The 23,927-nt window shown below is 47.3% G+C and overlaps 1 protein-coding gene across 3 annotated transcripts in view; it reads right to left on the reverse strand.

Moving 5' to 3' along the window:
• MGMT (O-6-methylguanine-DNA methyltransferase) overlaps nt 1-21,207 on the reverse strand; it is a 291,457-nt gene extending 270,250 nt beyond the window's left edge. The window contains exon 1 of one of the 3 annotated variants that reach the window (XM_017944446.2): nt 21,100-21,207. In XM_017944446.2, coding sequence (XP_017799935.1) covers nt 21,100-21,180 — 81 coding nt within the window. In that variant the 5' untranslated portion in view covers nt 21,181-21,207. Of the gene's footprint in view, nt 1-10,354; nt 10,503-20,960 lie in introns of those variants that run through there. The other 2 variants (XM_017944453.2, XM_017944452.3) reach the window with 2 other exon arrangements.
• Nucleotides 21,208-23,927: the final 2,720 nt, after the last annotated feature.

A 23,927-nucleotide genomic window follows, 5' to 3' on the forward strand; every position in this document is an offset into this window, starting at 1 on the left:
ATCCAGACTGTACAGAATAATCCTGTAAATCAATAAGAAAAAGAAATCCCAACAGAAATACAGGCAGAAAGGATATGAACAGGCATTTCATACATAGTGGGTGTACATATATATGTGTATATATGTAATGGATATACACAATTTTTTGTTTCCCTTCTGGAGGGAAGCAGAAAAAAAGAAAACAAAATTCAGACAACCAGAAGAGAAAGAAACTTCCTTTCTACCAAAAGTCTATGGCAAGCATCATTTCTGGTGATGACACAGTGTATATATTACACACACACACACACACACACACACTCCTCTTCTTTACAACTTACATGTAATCCAAAACTTTGCAAGTGAACCCATTTTCTCCTTTACTTCCTAGCAACCCCAGAGATGTGATGTCACTGGAAAAAGTTTGGCCTTTACAGATAATCAGAGTCCTACTTGAAAAACTAACTGTTCCTCCGAGGAACCACTGCGACCAACATGACTTCTTTGATTCCGTCCGCTCATGAGAGCAGGGCAAACCATCCAAGCCACCTGCAGGGCACCTAATTATTCTTTGTCAAGAGTGGGCATGGCTGCAGGAAAACTGTCATCCCAACAAGTAGGAGGCTAACGCTGGGTGGTTCATACCAGCTATCCAAGTAGCCCAGGACAAAAGACAGTCCTAGTTGATTGATTGTTCAAATGTAGAGTTGCACAGAGCTCTCTAGGCTGCCCAGGTACACTGCCATACAAGGGTTTTTAACGTTATCACCACTATTACATTTAACTGATTAAAGCCCTGACTGCCAGAGGCATTAACTACAACATTGTGTGAGTTCTGGCAGGAAAGAATACACTCTTCTTCTGTCTGGTCTTATTTTTGACAACATGAAAATGCTGAAATGACAGAACTCAGCAGAGTACATTTCTAGTGATGACACACACTGAAGTCTGATGATGACAAGAGAAAAATAATCTGAACCAAAGATGCCCTTTGTTTCCTCTGCCTTCCCAATCTTGTGTCCCCTCCATACAAAGTTTGAACAGTCCTTCTTTGGAATAGAAATACAAATAAAATTTTTTATGTTTCTTAACAGAAAGTCAATTAAGGTTTATACCAATTTCACCAAACACCTGTGATCTGGGATTCACCTGTGAATTTCTCAAATATACAGGGAAAGACTGAGTATGAGCTAAACAACCAGAAAGCATACGGAAAATACAATAACTGGCCGGGCACGGTGGCACACGCCTGTAATCCCAGCACTTCAGGAGGCCAAGGCGGGTGGATCACCTGAGGTCAGGAGTTCGAGAACAGCCTGGCCAACATGGCGAAATCCCATCTCTACCACAAATACAAAAAATTAGCCAGGCGTGGTGGTGGGCACCTGTAATCCCAGCTATTTGGGAGGCTAAGGCAGGAGAAATACTTAAACCCGGGAGGCAGAGGTTGCAGTGGGCCGAGATCACACCATTGCACTCCAGCCTGGGCAACAGAGCAACACTATGTCTCAAAAAAAAAAAAAAAGGAGGGAGGGAGGGAAGGAAGGAAGGAAGGAAGCAACCAACCACACCTTGACTTGGTAAATCATTTCTAAATTTAGAAGGTAAATTAGTTTTCTTCAACTCTGTTTCCACGAGAAAAAAAAAATTAAAAAGGGCTATCTACCTATATATATCAAGTCTAACAAGGAAGATGAACTTAAATTAAGTCTTCTTGAAAATTACTGTTCTTTGAATTCTTATTCTGTGAGGACCAGAATAAACAGGCTTAAACATGCCTAGAAAGTAGTCAGGGAAGCTTTTCATCCACTTCAGGCCACTAAAAAGTCTGGGGTCAGGGCCAGAGGGCTTTGTGTAATCTGAGCAATCTCAGTCCCGTAGCAGCCCAGCAGGCCTTTTTTTGTTGTTGTTAATATGGGTCCACTAATAACTTGGTGGGGATTCCACTTCTAGCCATTACAGAGTAGCAAGAACCACATGTAACAGCTAAAATGAAATAAAGTATGGGATGAGTAGCCTGAAATTCTGGGAACCAGAAGTACTTCAGGTTTTAGATTTTTCTGGATTTGGGAATATTTGCAAATACTTACAGTTTGAGCATCCCTAATCCAAAAATCCAAAGTGCTCCAACAAGCATTTCCTTTGAGCATCAGCTTTGAGCATCATGTCAATGATCAAAAACTTTCAGATGCTTTAGCATTTCAGATTTTGAATTAGGGGTGCTCAACTTTTATATAAAACAATGGTCTTCAGAACAAGGACAACAGCAGCCAGGAGCTATGCTCCCCAAGGAAAGGGAAGCAAAGTGAGCCAGCCGCCAGGGAAGGGCTGGATGCAGCCTCCAGCCTGTGTTGAGGTGGAAGGTCTGAGCCAAAACTAGTGGGTGGTCTCACCAAAGCGGGAAAGAGATAAGAATTCAAAAAGAACAAAACACCTAGAATCTTCAGGGAGGAGTACCAGGGAGGAAGGGCCGACTCAGAGAACACACCAGACATCTCCAGAAGAGTCCCTGTGGCCTCTGCCTGACTACTGAGACACTGCTTGAGAAGGAACTCCCTAAGGTCAAAGAAAGATCCCCAGAAGTAGCAGCCCAAATAATTCCTGAGCACAGACAGAGCTGGGAATATTTCATGTTCTCACCAGCCAGCGTGGAAAGATGCCCTAATACAACATTCATCAGGTAAAGACCTCAGAGCTGCCTTACTTCATATATATATATGTGTATATATATATACACACACACGTAATATACATATATTTAATACACACATATACTTAATACATATAAAATACACACATAAATATATATAATACACACACGGATACATATACACACATACACATACCCTTATAAAATAAAGACACTGCATCAATAGTAGGACTAAACTATCCCTGGACTAAAACCTGGTCTGGACCTGCCCTAACAAAACGTTTTTTTAAAAAGCATGCCTTGAAAGGATGCAAATGATTTCAAGAAACTGAACCTGCACCAGAACAATGTCCAAAACTGTTTTTTAAAAGACAACATAATCTAGCACTCAACAACAAAACTCTCCACGTCTGGGATCCCATTTAAAACACACACACACGTAAGAAGCAGAGAAATACAACCCACTATCAGGAGAAAAATCATTCAACAGAACCATATCCAGAAAAGTAGAGATGAGTGAAACAAGGGGACTGGGACATAAAACCAGTTCTTATAAACATGCTCCATATTTGAGAAGCTAGAGGAAAACCGGCACGTGATGTGAGAAATAGAAGATATTTTAAAAGGCCCGTATGGAGCATATAGAGATGTAAAATGCAGTATCAAAGTCAAAAATACAATCGATACGATGTACAGATCAGATGCAGCAGAAGGAAAACATAGCAACAATGAGAAAATAACATTTTTAAAACTATCAAGGCACAGAAACACAAAAAGACAGAGGAAAATGAGCAGGGCTCAGGGAGACACAGGACAGTATTAAGCAGCACATGTGCAATTGGAGCCTCAGAAAAGGGGAGGCAGGAAAAATATCGGAAGAAATATTCAGTGACATTTCCTCAAATCTGATGAAAAATCTGTATAAGGTAAAACAAGGTTGAGCGCCCCTAACTCAAAATGCTCCAAAACCCAAAACCTGTGCACCAACGAAGCCACAAGTAGAAAATCCCACACCTGACCTCGTAAGACAGGTCTCAGTTGAAATACAGTCAAAACTTTGTAACAAGCATAAAATTATTTAAAATATTACATAAAATTTCCTGCAGGCTATGTGGATTAGGTATATATGAAAAAAAAAAATGAATTCCATGTTTAAACTTGGGTCACATGCCCAAGATATCTCATTTTTTATATATATGCAAATATTCCAAAATCTGAAAAAAATCCAAAATCAGAAACACTTCTGGTCCCAACCATTTCAGATAAGGGATATGTAATCTGTTCTCACAGATGCAAGAAGCTCAGAGAAATCCAAGCAGAAGAAACATAGAAACAAATACTCAAACAGCTGAAAACAAGTGACAAAGAGAAAACCTCAAAGTGGCCAGAGGTGGCAAAAATGCCAGATTACATACAGAGGAACAAATTTAAGAATGACGGCAAACTGATCATCAGAAACTATGCAAGGCAGAACACAATGGAACAACATCTTTAAAGTATTAAAAGGGAAAAAAACAGGTCAACCTCGAATTCATACTTTTTCAAGAATGCAGGTGAGACAAAGGCTTTTTTCAAAAAACAAAAACAAAAACATGACAATTCAGATACAGCAGATCTGCACTTGAGAAATGATGGTACAAGTTTTTCATGTGTAAAAAAAAAATGATACCCAACGGAAACTAGGATCTACACAAAGGAATGAGGATTTCAAGAAACAGTAAATATGCAAATAAATGTAAATTCTGGGTTTTTAAAATATCTTTAAAAGAAAACTGATTGCCCAACATAAAAATAATAACACTGTATTTTGGACTGTATTACATATGTAGCAATAATATAACAAAAAACGGGATGAGAGAAATTGAAGCATACTTTTGTTAAGGCACTTATTCTACACATGAAGTTGTATTATATTACACGAATGCAGACTATGATGAGCATAAGCTAAGTATGTACATTACACATCCTAAAGCAACCACTAAAAAAGAAAAGAGATAGCTAATGAGCCAATAGTGTAGACAGAATGTTAAACTGCAATCACTCAAAAACATATCCAAATAATTGAAAAGAAGCTATGGAAGATGGAGGAAGGGCAAAAAGAACAAATTAGTGAACGACAAATGAATAGTCAGATGGTATACTTAAACCCAACCATATTAATAATTACATTAAATGTAAATGGTCTAAGTACTCCAATTTTACAAAGACATTGTCAGATTCGATTTCTTAAAGCAAGAGACCCAACTGTGTTGTCTACAAGAAACACACGTTAAATGTAATGACAAGAACAGGTTAAACGTAAAAGAATGGAAAAACAGTTACCACAGAAACACTAATTAAAAGAAAGCTAGAGTGGCTATCCTAATATCAAATAATTTCAAAAAAAGGAATACGACAACAAAACTAGAGAAGGCCATTTCATAACAGTAAAGGTTAATTCCCCATGAGGATGTTAAAATTCTAAACTCCCCATGAGGATGTTAAAATTCTAAACATGTATGCACCTAATGAAATCACTTAGAACAGATGAACCAAGAACCAATACAACTGAAAGGGGTAATAAACAAGTCCCCAGTTGTAACTGGAGATGTCAATACTCCTAATAATTTTTAGAACAGGGAAACAAAATTCAATAAGGATGTAGAAGACTTGAACAGCATTATTAACAAACCTTACCCAACTGACACTTACAGAGCACTCCACCCAAGAACCACAGAGTATACACTCTTCAAACATTCACCAAGGTAGACCATATTCCGGGCCGTAAAACAACTCTCAACAAACCTAGGAGGATTAAAATCATAAAAGGTATGTCCTCTGACTACAAGGTAACTAACCTATAGATCAATAACAGAAAAACACTGGGAAAGTACCCCAATATTTTTTAAATCCCCTAATTCTTGGAAATTAAATGATGTACTAATACATAACCCATGCATTAAATAAGAAACCACAAGGGAAATTGGGAAATATGCTGCTCTGAATCAAAACGAAAACACCGCTGTCTACCTGTGAGCACACCTAAAGTAGTGCTTAGAGAGAATTTTCAGCATTAAATGTTTATATGAGAAAAGAAGAAAGGAAAACCTAATGATCTAAGCCTCTACCCTAAGAACTACAAAAAAGAAAGCAAACTAAACTAAAAGTAAGCACAAGAAAGAAATAATAAACAGCAGAAATCAGTAAGACAGGAAAAAAGAGAAAAATCAAGTAACGAAAGTTGGTTCTCTGAAAAGAAACAGATAAACCTCTAGCCAGACCCAGTTAGCAAAAAAGGGGACAACGTGCAAATTACCAACACCAGGAATAAAAATAGCGACATGACTCAAAATCCCACAGACATTGAAAGGATAATAAAGGAATATAAAAATAACTTTAGGCCAATAAATTCAACAAACTTAGATTAGATGGTCAAATTCTTTGACAAACACGAAATCCCAAAAAGTCACTCAAGAAGAAAGAAATGACCGGAATGGTCCTATAGCTACTAAAAAAACAACAACACTGAATTCATAGTTAATGTTATTTTCACAAAGAAAACTTCAAACACAAATGGCTTCACTGGTAAATCCTATGAAGCATTTAAAGAAGAGACAATGCTAATGGTACACAAACTAATCCAAAATATAGAAGAGGCCTCATTTTATGAGTGCAGGAATGCCCTCCTAGCAAGGCAGACAGACGCTCCAGGAATGCTGCTGGCCAACGCCTCTCATGAACAGACACACAAATCCTCAAACACATCAGCACCAGCACATTAAATCCAGCAATCTATGAAAATAGTAATTCACCAAGTCCAGGTGGGCACTTGTCCAGGAACACAAAACTGGCTGAAGACATGGAAACCAATGAAAGGTATCCACCATATTCATTGCAGAAAAGAGTAAAACAGGCCGGGCGTGGTGGCTCAAGCCTGTAATCCCAGCACTTTGGGAGGCTGAGACGGGTGGATCATGAGGTCAGGAGATCAAGACCATCCTGGCTAACACGGTGAAACCCCGTCTCTACTAAAAAAAAATACAAAAAACTAGCCGGGCAAAGTGGCGGGCGCCTGTAGTCCCAGCTACTCGGAAGGCTGAGGCAGGAGAATGGCGTAAACCCGGGAGGCGGAGCTTGCAGTGAGCTGAGATCTGGCCACTGCACTCCAGCCCGAGCAACAGAGCGAGACTCCGTCTCAAAAAAAAAAAAAAAAAAGAGTAAAACATCCCCCACCTGCTGAAGGGCACCTGCACAAACTACAGCTGACCACACACTGCACGGTGAAAGACGACAGAGAAGCCACGGTGGGGAAAACTGTGGATGCCTCCTCAAGGGCCAAGATATTGACACCAAACTCTAGCAAGAAGACACGGTCAGGGCAACAGGCAGGTTCACTTCAGAATGTCCTGACAAAGCATTCAAACTTTACTAAATCTTGACCCTTTTAAACATTCTGTGACCTAATGGGAAGCGCAGCAAAGCACTTCTGCCACAAACCAGAATGACGCTGCCACCAGGAGGGCTCCACAAGTGGCAGAGACTGCTGCTGAACTTGCCAACTTCATCTTACAACAAAAGCTTTACTAGTGTGAATGACTCACAAACAACAGTTATTCAGACTTGCATATCTGGCGGACATTTTCTCAAAATTGGACAGTCTGTACCTGTAATGAACACAACTGACAGTATCTGCTGCTGATGATAAAAGGGGAACTTTCGTTTTTAAAAAATGTTTTTGTAGAGATGGGGATCTTGCTATATTGCCCAGGCTGGTCTCCAACTCCTGGCCTCAAGTGATCCTCCCACCTCAGCCTCCCAAAGTGCTGGAATTACAGTCATGAGCCAGTGTGCCCAGCCAGAAACTTCAAGTGATGATTAAAATGTTACAATACTGGTACCCACCACCATGGCTTCCCAATACTAAATGCCTTTTCTAAGGAGAAAGGTGGTGATACTAACAAATACTATTTTTAGGACTGTATTAGGAAACGTCAATATTTGGAAGATCTGTATAACTCAATGAAGCAACATTTTCCACAGGGCCGATGAAAGACACTATGAAATCACTCAAAGTGCAAGGCATACCAGTGGATTCTAACATCATAGAGAACAAAAAGTTCACAGCGGGGGTCTCAGATTGCACACGGCTACGAACCCTCAGGAAACTACCACTTGCCAAGTCCTGATGTAGCGTCAAAGGAAAATATCCTCCATTATCTGAGAAAGTTGTTAAAACACTATTCCCTTTTAATTACTTATCTGAGTGAGGCCAGAGTCTCTTGATGTGCTTCAACCCAAACAACATATCACAACAGACTGAAGGAAGCAGAAGCTGGCTGTCTTCTATTCATCCAGGCATTATGAAGTTTTAAAAAATGGAAACTGATAACATTCCTCCCTAATAGGTTTTTATGGAAAATATAGCTACTTTTTATTTTAAAATGTTATTCATGCAAAAAGCTAATAGGCTTATTATCTAAATGAATTAATGTTTTAAAATTTCTCACTGCTAATTTCTAATGGGGTAAGTATTAATATAAAACTCACATAATCTCTTTGGGATCCCTCATAGGTTTTAAGTGTGCAAAAAGGCTCTGAGAGCAAACAAAGTGAGGACCCCCAGCAAAGAGGGCAAGCACAGATCCCACCCCAGCACTCTAGCCCACCCCAACCCCAGCCCTACCCCTCCACAACACGGATAGGGCCATTTAGGGACCTAATCTCACCATCTACAAACCTGAGAATGGAGAAACACACTCATGTCCTCCACCAAAGGAGGAACGCGAGGGTTCTTGTCTGCCCTTGGAGGAAAATGCTCATTCTCCCTTTTCTCATAAAGGCTTTCCACAACCTCCACTCTACCACCATCACTCGCACAAACCTTTCCACCAAACGTGACTGATTCTCTCTGGGAGACATTCTCATAAGGATCCACTCGAGAACTTTTCACTATTTTAGCTTAAAGTTGGAAAAAAACGAGCAGAACAGTTTGGCATAGCAAGTCAGTATATGACTACAGTTCCATATGAAAACATTTAAAATACATTAGATTTTTGGTCAAGATGAAAGACCAAAAAAAAAAAAAAAATCAACCAATCTATTCTAATTGGGTTCCCATGGTAACTGTACAATTGGGTTTTTCAATATAACATCCCCAAGGCCCAATGCACACTTGTAAAATATACTTCCAACAGCCTGAATTGTTTTTACATTACAGCACTCCCAGGAAGATCAATTATTATACGTCCCCACCCTAACTATTAGTGGCAGGAGATGTTAACACTATTTGCCATATTAACATAACTCATGTAAGGAACACTACATATCACAATAATTACATAAAACTAATCATACACTTCAGATTCATCAAACATGTTCTGAGTAATAAACTGACACAACTGCTGTCACAGAACCGTGTTTACGAAATGTAAGAAATCACGCCCAACTACAGACCAAACCATTATGCCTCCCCTATTGATTTCAAGGATAAACAGAATCAATCATTAATAATTACATTATAAGATGACCCTCAAGGTTAATCATATTCTTAGAGACTCTCACTATGGAACTGAACGACAAACATAGCTGTGCTAATAAATAAATAAATAAAAGATAACGAAGAATTCAAATCCGCACTTTAAATAGTAAGAGCACTACAGGAAGCAGAGCACATGCCCTAAGCCAGGACTCTGGCTTCACCCTGCATCCACTCCCTGCACAGCTGGGCCCCCCAAAGCCCAACGACAGGGGCACAATGCCAGCCTGTGCTGCAAGGGTCACAGCCAGCCAGAATGGGGGCATAGCCAGAGTTTAGGAATGGCAAGATCCTTCAGTAAAAGGCTGACAATTTGAGTTTCCTTTGCAACAATCATAAAATCCCTATGAACTTTATATATTTTGCAGATCTACCATCCACGGCATGAATTGGTGAGTTAGACAGAAGTAAATTTAACCTTTTCTATCTACCTTTTCTATGTCACCCCATCAGCAGCCACATAAGCCAGTATGGTGAGGTGTGGGCCAGGAGGCTTTCAGCAAGAAAGCTGGTCCCTAAATCAACAGAGACCTCCAAACAGTCTCCGAGAGCTATCTTAGCCTGAAAAGCAGCAAAGAGTATGGTTCTGAGAGATGTAGCTGGTGTCCAACCAGATGACCACATGCTGTCCTTTGAACCAGGCCAGATCAGAGTGTGTATACTGACCAATCTGGAGGGGGAAAAAAAAAAAAAAATCAATCAACCAACAAAAAGAATCCCAATAAACCTGTAGAGACTGGTTTAAAAAACTCAGTCTTGCAGCATTTGAGCTGGTCTCTCCTTCCCATCAGGGTGAAGGTTCCTCTACCGCTTACCAGAGCATGCCCACCCAGGGCCAGGACAGCACCAGGCCTTTCCATGGCCTGCTGGCCTCTGGGGTCTCCTGCTTTGCCTGCTGTATCCTGTTCCCACCACCACTGATGTTTCTGGTCATGAAATCTGGGTTTCTGTTTGTTATTTGCCTTTTACCGCGATACACTCACATCTTTTGGGATGCCAAGAGTTAAACCTGAGAACAGTGACTTTTTGGAGCACTGTCTGATGACAAAGTTATCCTCAGCTCCCAATTCCAACTTCGTACACAATCCCTTGATGAGTTTTGTGCCACTGAAACAACTTTAGTCTGTAATTCACCTATATATTGGTTTGCCTGCACTGCCATAACAAAACGCCAGACTGGGGGCTTAACCAACAGACATGTATTTTCTCACGGTTCTGGAGGCTGGCAAGTGAGAGCTGCTGGTCCTGGCTGATTCCGTTTCCGGTGAGGGCTCCTTTCCTGGCTTGCAGACAGCCTCCTCCTTGCTGTGTCCTCACACGGTGTGGGAGGGAGCAATCTTCTCCTTCTCCGCTAAGGCCACCAATCCTAGTGGAGTAGGATCCCATTCCTGTGACTCGGTCAGCCTTAATTTCCTCCTAAAGGCCCTGTCTCCAAATACAGTCAAACTGGAGGTCAGGACTTCAGCCTATGCATCTTGGGGACATGCTTCAGTCCACAGCACCCTGTGCCCAGCGCGCTGTGCTGGACCTTCCATTTAAGTAGAAGCCACACACCAGGCTTTGGAGAGCATCCAATCTAGCATTCCACCATCAAGAGATGGAAACAATATAAGCCAAGTAGAAAACAGTAATGTGTGAAGGGTCCCAGAGAGGCAGAGATTACGGGGGCTGAAGTAGCTTCTGGAAGAAATGAGAGTGGGGAGGATTCAGAGAGGGCAGCAGAGGACATCTGGGTGGGGGTCAGGTCAGAAGAGGTTCCCTGAGGATAGAGCAGAGGCAGCTCCGGGAAGAGAGGGACACGGGTCCCCCACTCACCCAACCTCAGGGCAGAGCACAGATGGAGAGGCCCAAACGCAGGAGGCCAGCACTGCCGGGGTCCCACGAGGCCACAGACTTGCCTGGCCTGCAAGTGGGGTCCACAGGCAGGGAGGCTGTGAGGACCATGCGGCTAGCTCTCACCCTGTCTGTGCCAGTGCCCAGCTCAAAACTCTTTCTGGTCCTCACTAAGCCACTCCTGTGGCAGACCCCGCCACTCAGTCTGGTGTGGGTTCAACATGTCCAGAAGCTTCCCAGGTGCCTCAAAGATAGAAGAGGGAGGCGGTGTGGGCGTGCAGGACACCCTGAGTTGGGAGGGTCCCCGACCCCTTGTGGCAGGACACACAGGGCAGCACCCCCTCCAGCCAGGCCCTGCAGCCTCAGCGTGGCCTTGGTCCCAGAGCTGACCTCTCTACCCGGCCACTCCCAGCAGCCTGGCGATGGTCCCAGCATCCTGAGTCAGGCCTGCTACACCGGGTCAGTGTGAGCACCCAGGAACCCCAACAGACCATGGAACCAGCACTGCCCCGGACAGCAATTCCCCCCGAAGCCGCACGATTCCCGAGAACCCAGGACACCCCTGGAGACCATGGAGCTGCTTCTCCCTGGCCAACACCAGAGCCTTCCACCTTTCCAAGAAGCTATCTGCTGCAACTGTCATGATCTTCACAGCTGGGGGAGAAGTGTCTCAGGCCCAAGGAAGGGAAGTCTTATGAGCAACAGATCCCCACACCCAGGAGAGAAAAATGTCTGAGGAAGTGAGAACAATGACCCCGAAGGCTTTCCGGAGTGACAAACAATCCAAAAAATGCGACAAGGACAGCGGGGGCCACGTCCAGCTAATGGGAGATGACCCAGGCTCTGGGAGACGTTCTAATTACATTCACGGTAGAATACAACAGGAAGGCTTACAAGCCCATGCTTCCGGAGGACAAAAAAAATAAAATAAAATGACTGCTTCTGCCTCAAGGCCCAGGTGGACGCAAGCTAGTGGCCAAGTGACAGCAGTGAGCCCAGGAGGACCCTAGAATGAGAGCTGAGGGAGGCAGGGACCACCCTCCCGTTTGCCTGGGACATCCCCGTTTTAGCACGGAAAGTCCTACCTCCTGGCAAATGGTTGGTCACCTATGAATATGGTCACAGATTGTGGCTCTCCAAGAGCCTGTCCTCTTGCTGAGCCAAGGACAACCACAGGGTGGTCAACTGTGGCCAAGAGGGTGGATAACGTTAAACTTTAAGAACATTAACTTCAGAACCTGTGCATTCCTTCTAAGGAACAGTTCTTCCTTATTTCAGAAGTGGCACCATGGGAGCGGCCTCCTCAGCAACCTCCTGTGTCCTGGTGGGAAGCCCCTCCCTTCCCACGTCGCCTGCCTCTCAGGCTGGCCTGGGCTGGAGACTGATGGCCTGCAGGGGCACTGGGAGTGTGCTGAGCGGCCTGCACCCCGCACAACCACAGCATCCATCTGACTCGACGGTTTAATCTGTTGATAACACAATGGTGACAGAAACGAATTTTTCTGCACAATAAAGAATAGCACACATGGGCTTTTCTTGGGATAGCTAGCTAAATTCAGTAACTTTTAGAAATACATCATTCCTTTTCTTTGCCCATTATTCTAGGAACTTCCACTTGAGCATTAAAGGCCTTACTAATAAGACCCACTGCATCCGCCGTGCCCCACGCCTCTCACACACCTGGCTGAGGGTGGCACACACTTTCTCATCTGATCCCCCGTCACCCAGACACACACAGCCCTGCCCTGCTGGCACAACTTTAACTAGATGACAACTGCAGGAGGCTGAGACTCTGGCTTTAACACTCCCAGAGTGAATCCAGGCCTGCAACAGTGGCCTCAACGCCCCCACCCCACCCCGTGACCCTCCTTCCAGGACTTCCCATCTGTGCTTCCAACACACCGATCTGCAGCCATCCAGGCACCTGTAGCTCTCACTCCTCCCCTGGGAGCCTCCTCCCCAGACCTTGCCACCTCTCACTGTTCAATCTCCACTCAAAAGCCACCTCCTCGGAGGGGCCTTCTTCAACCACTTACCAAGCCCCCCCAACAAAGGCCAAGCTCTTCACCTCATTCGGTCTAGCCAGCCCTCACCAGTACCTACAAAATGTGTGGGTGTGACAAGCAGGTCTCCCCACCACACGGGGAGCCCCTCAAAGACAAGGCTGCCGAGGCGAGCCCAGGGCCCGGAGGAAGCCCAGCCATCCTCGTCAATCTCTGCTGCCCAGAGGCATGCTCAGCCACGCCAGCCCACAAAACATGTCATGTCATGTCATGGTGTTTAAGGAAACTCGGCCCCAGTACACACTATTTCTAATTTGCATTCTGATGTGACTGTACCTCTAACACCTGATGGTTTGGTTTTTAAAATTCCGCGACTCCTGCAGGACGTACAGGTTGCCCCTAACAGGGACAGGCTGGGGTGGGAGCAATGGCAATGAGCCTGGGTCCACTGCTGCCATCCTCGCCTGAACGTGGTTGCAGTCGGGCAATCTCCCGCCTCAGAACCCAGAAGCCAGGCAGGGCAGAGGGGAGCCTGTTTACCCTTCCAAAGCCAGATCCTTTATCTGGTTTCCCTCACATAAAAAGCACACACACCAAGGCTTTCCTCTCTGTCAATAAGAAAAGCGATTCTAAACTCAGTCCCTCATAACCACACTCTCCGACTCCCACCTGCTCAGCTCTCACCAGAAGCCACCAGGGCTGACCCCAGCTATACCTCCTGAAACTGTCCTCGCCCTGCCAGGCCTGCTGCCACCATCCTGCCTCCTCTGCCCCAATCAGCCCCCTGCCAGCCCTGTGATCTTCTCTGGGAAGCGCTGACAGGCTGGTGTTCCCCACTCACAAGGCTCCCAAGGCCCCTCACCCAGTGCAGCATTTGGGCTCCCTAGGCCCTGGCCCCACCGACTGGCTCTGCCTTCCTGTCCAGCCCCACATGCCTGCCACACCCTGCTCAAACTGAACTACGGCCAGGTCCCCAGATGCATCCGCGTCCACAGTCCCACCGCTCTGCTCAAAATGCCCAGCCCTTGGGCCACTTGGAGAAACCTGACCAGTAGCCGCAGTCCCACAAATGTTTCAGAAGGAATCAGGCATGGGTCCCTGGCCTGCAGGGACACAGTGAGGTGTGTGCACAGTCCCGGGACATGGCTGGCCCTCTGCATCCTCCCATCTTTCCTCTGGCCCCACTGCCCTGGTCGCTCCACTCTCTAGTGGGGTGTGGGGTAGGCACAAGGCACACGCAGGGACAGCTTTGCCATCCCTACACCCAGCCTCGCCTATGGTTGTCTGCCTTGGCAGGGTCCCCAACACCTTCAAGCAGGAATACACTTGGGCACGTTGTTTCTCCCACAGTGCTAAAGACAACACTTGGGGTCACACTGATGTTCAGAAAACTTTAGCTACATAAACAGGTATGTGTCTGTTATGCCCTGTCTTGCCCCTTAAAGGACTTCTAATAGTTTCTCAGGTTCATCGTTGCAAAGACAGCCTGGCACAAGTGGTTGTGAGCCTGTGCCTGGTTATCAGATAAATCTGGGTTGAAAACAAAACTCCACCTCTCCCCCAGGAGGCCTGTGCAAGTCACTCAAACTCTCTGAGTCCTGGGTTCCTCATATGCAACACAAAGACACTCACAGCGCCTTCTCCTTCCTGGGGTGACGGTGAGCATTTCCTAAGTTGGTCTGTACAAGGCAACAAGCGCCCAGAACCACCACGAGGGTGAGCTGAACTATGACAGGAGATTAAAGAGACACCCCAAATAAAAATAAGGCCCATTTCCACAAACACACGAAATGCTGCAGACTTCCCATTTTTGACCAAGCTTACCCAGCGGACCGGCATTACCCCTCACTGCTGTGGTCTAAACGGCCGTCACACATGGGAAAACACTGTCACATGCTGGTGTCACTGCTGGTTCCTGGCCACTGCCATCGTGTCGGATCCTGTGTTGGTCCTTTGGGAAGTTCTTTCAATTTAACAGATGAATAATGTCAAGGTTCCCACACAGTGTCTCGGGCTGTCAGCAACTGCCAAGTGCCCCTAGGAGCACACACGAAGCCCACCTGCCCACTCTAGCCTGACGTGGCACACCTGAACCTTGAGAACGCTGCCACCTTGATAATGTCTACTGTGAAAAGACAGAAACAGGTGGCAGAGCCAGTAGCCTCTTTACAGATAAAAGGATTTCAGAGACCTAGCAAATGAATAGGGAACTAACTTATGCTGCACACAGACAATGCTCTGCGACCTTCTGGAACCTCAGATACACCGAGGTGGCAAATGTGGCCAAGTGACCCCGACCTCCAGTCCTGCCTCCACCAAAACCAGAGCCACTCTGTATCCACAAACACCAGCCGCCTTCATTCAGGCCTCCCCAGGGCCAGGCCTCCTTCTGATGGGAACTGTCCCTGGCCCTACTTTTGGAGAAACCTGGCCTTGGAAGGTTAAGTAACTCTGCTCAAGGGCACAGGATTGTAACTCGTGAAGCCAGGTCCAAATGGAAGCCAGTCTGTTCCTAGCAGGTGCGCTCCTGACTACCATGCACACGCCCCCGGTGAGGGCTTGGGTGTGTGCAGATCTGCAAAATAAAGATTCGGACTGGACTCGGGGAAAACAAGCGCTTGAAACAGTTCTTCACCATCTTCTCGTTTCATCCTTCCATGAGACTCAGCTCCAAATTAAAATTTCTACCTATGTAGTGGGTAGAAATTTTACTTTAAAAAAAATAAGGATTTATTGTCTCGTGTGCTTATACTTACCCAGGTAGACAGAATAAGCATGATCGTCCCCACCCCATAGATGAGGAGGTACCTGGAGGGCTAAGAGTTTCCCAGGGTGACCCAGCTAGGAAACAGCATCACTCCCACACACGGTTCTGGCACTTTCTGTAGAAAAGCTCCATTCTGTTCCACAAAATGTATTCAGCTGTGCCTCTGAAAGTTAACCCTCACCTGAGACCAGGAAAATGCTTTGACCCAGCAGGGGATAAAAACAAGACAACCCTCTCAAAAGGAAAGGGGGGGTGAAATATGATATGGCTGTCCATTCTTCACATTTGTTTGTAAAACTAACGCTAAAACTAACGCTAAAGTTTTGGTAACATCTGCACCTGGTCATAACCACAAAACTGAAAATTCGAATGCTATGATAACATGTTGGGTTTGCAATTTGAAGAGATTCACATCTCTCAGGAGTTACAAAACCGCACTCAGACCCATATGCACAGACAACCTGCAGCAATGCCAACTGCCAATGGATCCTTCTGGAACGGGGACTCGGAGCTAGCCTGGGCTGGACAGTGCTACTTCCCAGAGGATCCTAAGGACTTCCCTAGAGGTGCTCAAGCATTAGGGTCTGCCAGAATCCCCTGGCATCCCTAGGTTCTGATCCTGTAGGTCTGCCATGGGGCCCTGTAATCGAGAGACCTCTCTAGCCAGCAGCCACAGTAATTCTGATGCAGAGAGCCCAGGCCACCCTCAGAGAAACGCTCTGCCGCTGTTGCTTGTGAAGACCCCACTTTACGGAGAGCAACAGGTTCGAGGGGCTGTGACTCGTCAGGCCTTGCTGGAAACGCATTCCGGTGGTGGCTCTTACCCCACACAAGCAGGAGAGACGCCTGAACATGACATCCCTGGCTGCCCAACTGAGTCCTCTTGGTTGGGGAGTAAAATGTAGCTAAAAGTTTAAAAACAAATGATAAATAACTAGCAATTACTACATTTCAACATACAATGCGCCATCTCCTTCTCTGTCCTGAGATTCATTCACTCTCTTCACCCACCTAAATATCTCTGAACATCCTGTGCCAGAATTGCCTGATCTGTCAATAAGGTAAAAGTTTTCTAAACCTCTATGCATATGACTCAATTTGTCGGTAAAAACTGCCACCCGCGCTGTGCTTGCAGAAAATTGTCCATAAACACATCACTGTGACTGGCAGAACGATGCCTATAATAAAAACAAATAGATTTAACGAGTGCCTGCTTTTACATGCCACGCCGCTGGTGGACCATCCATTCGGTGTCCCCCAGCTCAGGCTTCTGGGAACGGGCGACAGGGCTGGGTGGGAGACTTCGCTCACTTCACAAGCATCACGGGTGGAGAATTACTCTACCAAGAAACTTTTAGGAGCAGGAGAGTGAACACACCAGCCATTTATCGCGCTCTCACCATTCCTTTCGTGGTTACACACACTATGACCAATTTAACAACCATAAGAAAATGTTTTTGTAGAATTTTTTACTGGTTTTAGAACAGCTACCTCCGGTGGGGGGTGAAGGGGACATGAGGCCTCCTTGGAGAACCCGGCTCTGCTGTTAAGCCACTGATTCAACTGAAAACAACTTGTGGGGTCAAAACCAAGTTTCACCCTTCAGAGCATCTGCATGGGCAGCCCCCAGGCCGGCCTATTCAGTTATTTAGCTGGAGGAGCTTCGGGCATGCAGGCTGCCGCCGACTGGCTTCGCTGCCGGGACCCAGCACCTTGGCAGGTCTCAGTGTTTGATCCCTTTACAGGTGAACCACACCAGCCAAAGCCACTCTAATACTTCAAAGATCAACAAAATCAAAAAAATGATTTCTTCCTTTTCGTAAGTGACTTTAATAGCTCTATGGAGGAGGAAGTCATTCATTACATTCCATACTATATTCATTAATTAGTTTTCCCCAAACCATGCAGCCCTCCTATATAAGTTGTACTGTCAATTTTCTTTTTCTTTTTTTTTTTTTTTTGGGAGGCCGAGGTCTGGCTCTGTGCCCAGGCTGGAGTGCGAGTGGCTGAATCTCAGCTCACGCAAGCTCCACCTGCCTCGGTTTTAAGCCATTCCTGCCTCAGCCTCTCCAGTGGCTGGGACTGCAGAGCGCCGCCATATCACCCGACTGGATTTTGTATTTTTAGTAGAGCGGTTTCACCATTTTAGCCAGGATGGTCTCGATCTCCTGACCTGCATTGATCCACGCCCGTCGGCCTCCCAAAATGCTGGGATTACAGGCTTGAGCCACCTTGACCAATTTTTTTAAGTCAAAAAAAAAAAAAAAAAAAAAAACAAACTATTTCCGCCAACTAGCAGACACGCAGCAGTTAATGAAAAGCCACAGAACATACATCTTGCAACATCTGGTCCACAACACAAGGTCTCCAACTTCTACTTAGCTCTGCCCAAGACAGGCCTGCAGAGCTAACAGCATAGGTTCACAAACTCCTCATGCCAACCAACGGCCCTCCTGGACAGCTCAAACCTCCTCCCTCCCAGATAAACCCTTTCACTTCAAACCAAGAGTGGGGCGTAGGGCTGGCTTGTACATCATGAGCGTCTATATAAAGACTATACCACCCCACGGTCAGGTTATGGTTTATGTGTCTCTGATTTTAAATCCTTCAGGTCTGGTTTAAATAATATCCTGCAGGGCCAGACACGGTGGCTCATGCCTGTAATCCCAGCACTTTGGGAGGTCTAGGAGGGAAGATCACTTGAGTCCAGGACCACCCTAGGCAACACAGGGAGACCCTGCCTCTAAAAAAAAAAAATATTAGCCAGGCATGGTGGCACACACCTGTAGTCCCCGCTACTCGGGAGGTCAAAGCAGGAGGTTCGTTTGAGCCCAGGAGTTTGAGGCTACAGTGAGCTATGCACTCCAGCCTGGGCGACAGAGCAAGCCCTTGTCTTTAAAAGTAATAAAATAAAATTTGTGGTAAGACCCGAGCCCAGAAAGTAGCTGGATCAAAAGCTACCTGTCCCAGGAAACAGAGTCAGGAAGGACTGTAGCAACAGCCCAAGAGCCAAATGAGCACAGGGCCCTTCAGGGTCTGGGAGGCTCAATGTGTCCCCTGTAGGAACTAGAGTCCCAAAGGGAAGTCAAAAACCTCAGGGCAAGTGGATCTGAACAAGGAACTTTATGCTGGGGAAGGGGGTCAGAATGAAGCGCAAAAACAATCAAAGAATAATGCTAAAGGAAAAGATAATGCAGAAAATTCAGTTTTGCCTCTATTTTCTATCAAAGAGAATATACTATAAACTGAAAAGGGTATTAACACCAAAAAAAAAAAACCAAAAACTGGAAGGTGAATCACTGGCTCCTAAACGTATGTCCTCTGCAAAACAGGACAATTTAGTAAGTTTATTTTATTATAAAATACTGGAAGCGTCAGGGCTTTGGTGTCCTAAGAAAGGGCGGGAAGAAGACTGGAGAGGAACAAACTCTGAGGGGGCAATGAGGAAGGCAAGTTCTTTTTCAGGCCTTCCTGCCCCCTTCTTCCCTGCAAAAGAAGAGAGGAGGCCCTGATTGAGACACCTGGGAAGGAAACCCAAACAATGAAAGGTAAGCCCCAGGTGATATCAATGTAAGACCTCAACAAGTTTCAAGAATCTGAGCAGCTGAACAAAGTGCTACCCAATGTGTACCTAGGGCTCTATTTCTTTCAACCTTACTAACAGCAAAGCCTTTTTAAAGTAGTGCCTAATAATATTAGTTAAATCGTTATTGTGATACAGATTTTTTTTTCCTTTGGGACACAGTTTCACTCTCATCGCCCAGGCTGGAGTGCAATGGGGCAATCTGGGCTCACTGCACCCTCCACCTCCCAGGTGCAAGCAATTCTCCTGCCTCAGCCTCCCAAGTAGCTGGGATTACAGGCACGCACCACCACGCCTGGATAATTTTTGTATTTTTAGGAGAAACAGGGTTTCACCATATTGGTCAGGCTGGTCTCAAACTCCCGACCTCGGGTGATCCACCCACCACGGCCTCCCAAAGTGCTGGGATTACAGGCATGAGCCACCGTGCCTGGCCCAGATATTTTTTATTATTATTAAAATATATATATTGAAAAGTACCTGAGTATAGCTCTGTACTGGAGGCCTACTTCATTCAGGCCCCTGACTGTGGCAGACACCACTCCACTATTCAAATTCTAACAGGAGAGGGAGGGCCCAGGAAGACAGACACGACAGGCGGCAGAGTAAGGCCAGCTCTCCTCTGCTACTTGCAGGCAGGCTCTGGGTCCCAGCAAGTATCCTGGCCTTCTGAGTTAATGTGTTGTTAACAATCAGCCAGGCTCTTGACTCGGTTTCCTTCAACATTTTCACAGCCCCACCCACCAAGTGTGCTAAGCTTTCTTTTTTTTAAATCTGTTCATCTCTCAGAGTGTTTTAGCCACTGAGTGGGCCCTAAAAATAACAAAACCATCTCCTAGTCACCTGCCCAGGGATGGGGCAGATGACGGAAGAGTCTGCCTTCACAGATACTCTATAGGTTTATATTTGGATGTCTATGTAAATAACCAGTCTAATTCTCAGCTCTCTGTGCTTAACTCTCTCTGCTTAACATTCTACTGAGAACAGCTGTGGTGAGGGAAGACCAAGCCGCTTCCCTCAGTCTGATGATGGTCCCAGCAGGCAAAGGTCGCACACACATGTACAAAGTCTGCTTTCCAGGACAGAAAGCCAGCTACCCGGCTGAGGCAACTGGGAGCAAACACCACCCTTAGATTTCAGGAGATGATGAACCCAGGAGTGCGAAATACATAGTTCAGAACTCCTCTGCGGTGTTGTCACCAACTTGGGAATTACGGCGCCCAGTGCGTGTGGCTCTCCAGCGAGCCTTCCTTACTCTAGGTATTGATGAATACAATTAGGGTGTGAGGTACACAAACACCAGCCATGGTTAGGAGGAGGCCCCTAGAACTTGGCCTCCAGCAGGAAGGAAATATGGGACTCTGCCCAAGTATGCTAAAGGCTTGCTGCAAGCCAAGGCCTGCGCAGGGGCTTCTGGAAGCTTCCCGGAGCAGCTGGCGGAGGGAAAGCTGGCAGCATGGAGGGGCAGGAAGAACCCGGGGCCCGGGCCTGGAGCCGGCACCTGGAGGTAAGGCAGAAGCTGCCACGACCCCCGCCACACGCCAGGCCACAGTCACTGCAGCGCAGCCCGGTCCAGGAACCCCAGGCCCGGGGGAAGGCTGGGCAACACTTTGGAGGCACTTGGGGCGCACCTGGAGTTCGCCCGGGGTGGGTGGCGGTCAGGGCGGCCCCAGACCCGAGTGAGGGCGCCTGCAGGACCACTCGAGACTGCCGCCGTCCCGAGGGAGAGCCCCGCGACTCTGCCGGGAGCAAGGCGACCCAGACACTCACCAAGTCGCAAACGGTGCAGACCGCGAGGACCTGCGGGCGCCGGCACGCAAAGCGTTCTAGTGGCGCGGGCCGTCCCAGCATATCCGGGGCGCGGGGGCGGGGCCGAGGGGCGCAGGGGCGGGGCCGAGGGGGCGCGGGGCTGGCGGCATGGGGCGGGATCTAGAGCGGGGCGGAGCCGAGGACCTGAGAAAAGCAAGAGAGCGCGCGGGGGCGGGGCCGGGGCGCGCGGGGGCGGGGCCGGGGCCGGGGCCGGGGCCGGGCAGGGTGTTCCCGCCCGACCGGGTCGGCGCATGCCCAGTGCGGCGGCGCCGGACCTGAGCCACTCTGCGCAGCCTCGCTGGATGCCGACGCGCGGGCCCGGGTCCTGCAGCAGCGCTAGCTACTCTGTGCGCCTGACACCCCGGCCCTTCGGCAGGTACAAAACAGGCAGCGCCTTCCCAGCTTCCGCCTCAGGTTCTGTGCCTTAGTTTGCCAAATAGCCCATACCTTTTCCTGTCACAGGGATAGTCCGCGGGCGTGCAAGCGACCTGCCACGTGCCCGAGTGGTCCTGAAGGCGCGCGGGGGTCGTAGGACGGCGCCCGCTTAGTGAGAATCCCAGTCTTGCTCGGGGCGGCTACACTGAGCCCGGAGCGCGAGTCTCTCCCCTCCTGAGGCCGCTTCCTGGGTCAGGGACCCTCAGACCAGCAGAGACCCTGTCAGGGGGCCGTGGGGCAGCCTCCAGGGCCTGTGGTGGGCGGTCCCGTCCAGGCGCTGCAGTCACCGATGGCCTAGACACGGCCAGAGCCTGACTCAGCCGCTGTGCAGAAAGCGCACAGGGTGCCAGGCCCTGCTTGGGGTTGTGTGGACATTATTAGGAGCTGAATTGTGTCCACCAGAAAAGCTATGTTGGAGTCCTAACTCCCAGTACCTCACAGTGTGACCATATTTGGATATGGGGACTTTACAGAGATAACAAGTTAAAACGAAGCCATCAATTAGTGGGCCCCTCATCCAGTAGGACTCGTGTCCTTGTAGACAGAAGGCCACTTGGGGAGGAGGATTGGAGGGCTGCACCTGCAAGCCGCCAGAAGCCGAAGAGGACAGGCTCCTCCCTGGAGCCTTCGGAGGGAGCAGGGTCCTAACACACCTTGGTTTCACACTTCTGGCCCCCGGAAGTGTGAGACAATAGGTTTCTGTTGTTTAAAGCCACTCAGTGTGTGGCACTTTATTATGGCAGCCCCAGGCAATGGGTACAGAAACCATTGTCTCTAACATGGTTGGCATGACCACCCCAGGGAGTAGTATCATCCCTGGAGGCTTCGGAGAGGTCACACACCCCTTGGCAGTTTCAAGGATCCCATCCAATGCCCACATGCTCTAAGGCACCATTGCTATGGGCCTTCTAGGTTCTGTTTGTTATCTTAATGAAAAGGGGTCTTCGCCTTCCCAGTGTAGCTTCCCAGCTGGGATTTGGCCAATGCTCATACCTTCGTATTTGTGACTTGCAGGATCCAACATATTAGCATGAGTGATAAGGGTTGTTCAGAGGAGAACTTCAGCAGGATTTGCTTTGGGATGAGCCCCGGTGACAATACAGGCTGCATCATTGATCCTTTGAGGTTCCCCACCCTGCACCGTGCCTTGGATGAGACATGTTTTAAATAGCTGCTTGTGGAAAATAAACTAGGCCCTGAGTACACGGTATAATGGTCAAATCAAGGCACTTTTTCCCCACTGAGCCTGGACACAGCCTCGGAATCCTTCTCAATACTGTGTTCCAAGCAGCCATTCACATTTAAACTAATGTGGAAGGAGAGATGAAACATGTTTGGCCTTGGCTCTGGTTTTTTTCTATCAGCCTTCTGTAAGACTTTGGGAAACTCATCTGACTTCTCTAATCCTCAGTTTCATACTCTGTAAAGGAGTCTTATGATCATGTACCGTGCGTGTATACAAACTATCCTTCCATATTAGGGCATGTGTGCATAGGGAAAATAAACCACCAGCACCACACCATACTACTAAGAAATGATGCTATACACCAGGCCGCTTACAGCCTGTTACTACCAGGACCCAGTTAGAACCAGGATCCCAATAGAACCAAAGGAAAAACAATGCCGAAATGGAATCAGAGTGCCGACCAGTATTCTAACAAGTGTGCTGTTAAGTAGTTTTGCAGTTAACACAGGACTCATACGTTTATCTGAATAATATTTTCAGACGAATCCCTAAACTCTTAAGAAAAAGAGACTGGCCCGTCTTAGCATCTCTCATTCCCCACCCTAGGAAAGAAAGGCCAATGTGGTCATCCAAAGGCCCTTTAGGAGGGCCCTGTGGGAATGGGGAGGTGGTCCACGAGAGAAAGTGCTGGCTTCCCGGGGAGACGTGTGGACCTGGCCCTGGCTCCACTGACAGGACTCAGTCCCATTGCTGGTGTGGTAGGAAGGACTATAAGAAGGGCCACAGCTACTTCAGTGGTAAGGACTGTGTCAGGGCTCCAAGATCAGGAGCCGAATGTGGGTCTCAGCGCAGAGGGGCAATAGGGAAAAGGCCACCACCTGACCAATGACTGGCCTGCAAAAGACCAGGATTCAAGGATGTCACCACTTACGCTGTCCGATGAGCAGAACTCAAACCCACACTCCCTACACTTGCTGGTGCAAGCTCCTCCCTTCATCATGGTAATTTCAAAAACCCACGTTTTCATCAAGAGCTCCCCCACGCCTCTCCCCCTTGTCCCATTACAATCTCATCATCGCCTGCGTGTTCATCCTACTGTTAAAGGAACACAGGATGGCTCCAAAGCGAGGAGGTCACCGGGTCCACTGAAGAGTAAGGAACACAGGAC

The sequence above is a fragment of the Papio anubis genome, chromosome 11 (assembly GCF_008728515.1).
Source record: "Papio anubis isolate 15944 chromosome 11, Panubis1.0, whole genome shotgun sequence".
NCBI classification, from domain to species: Eukaryota; Metazoa; Chordata; class Mammalia; order Primates; family Cercopithecidae; genus Papio; species Papio anubis.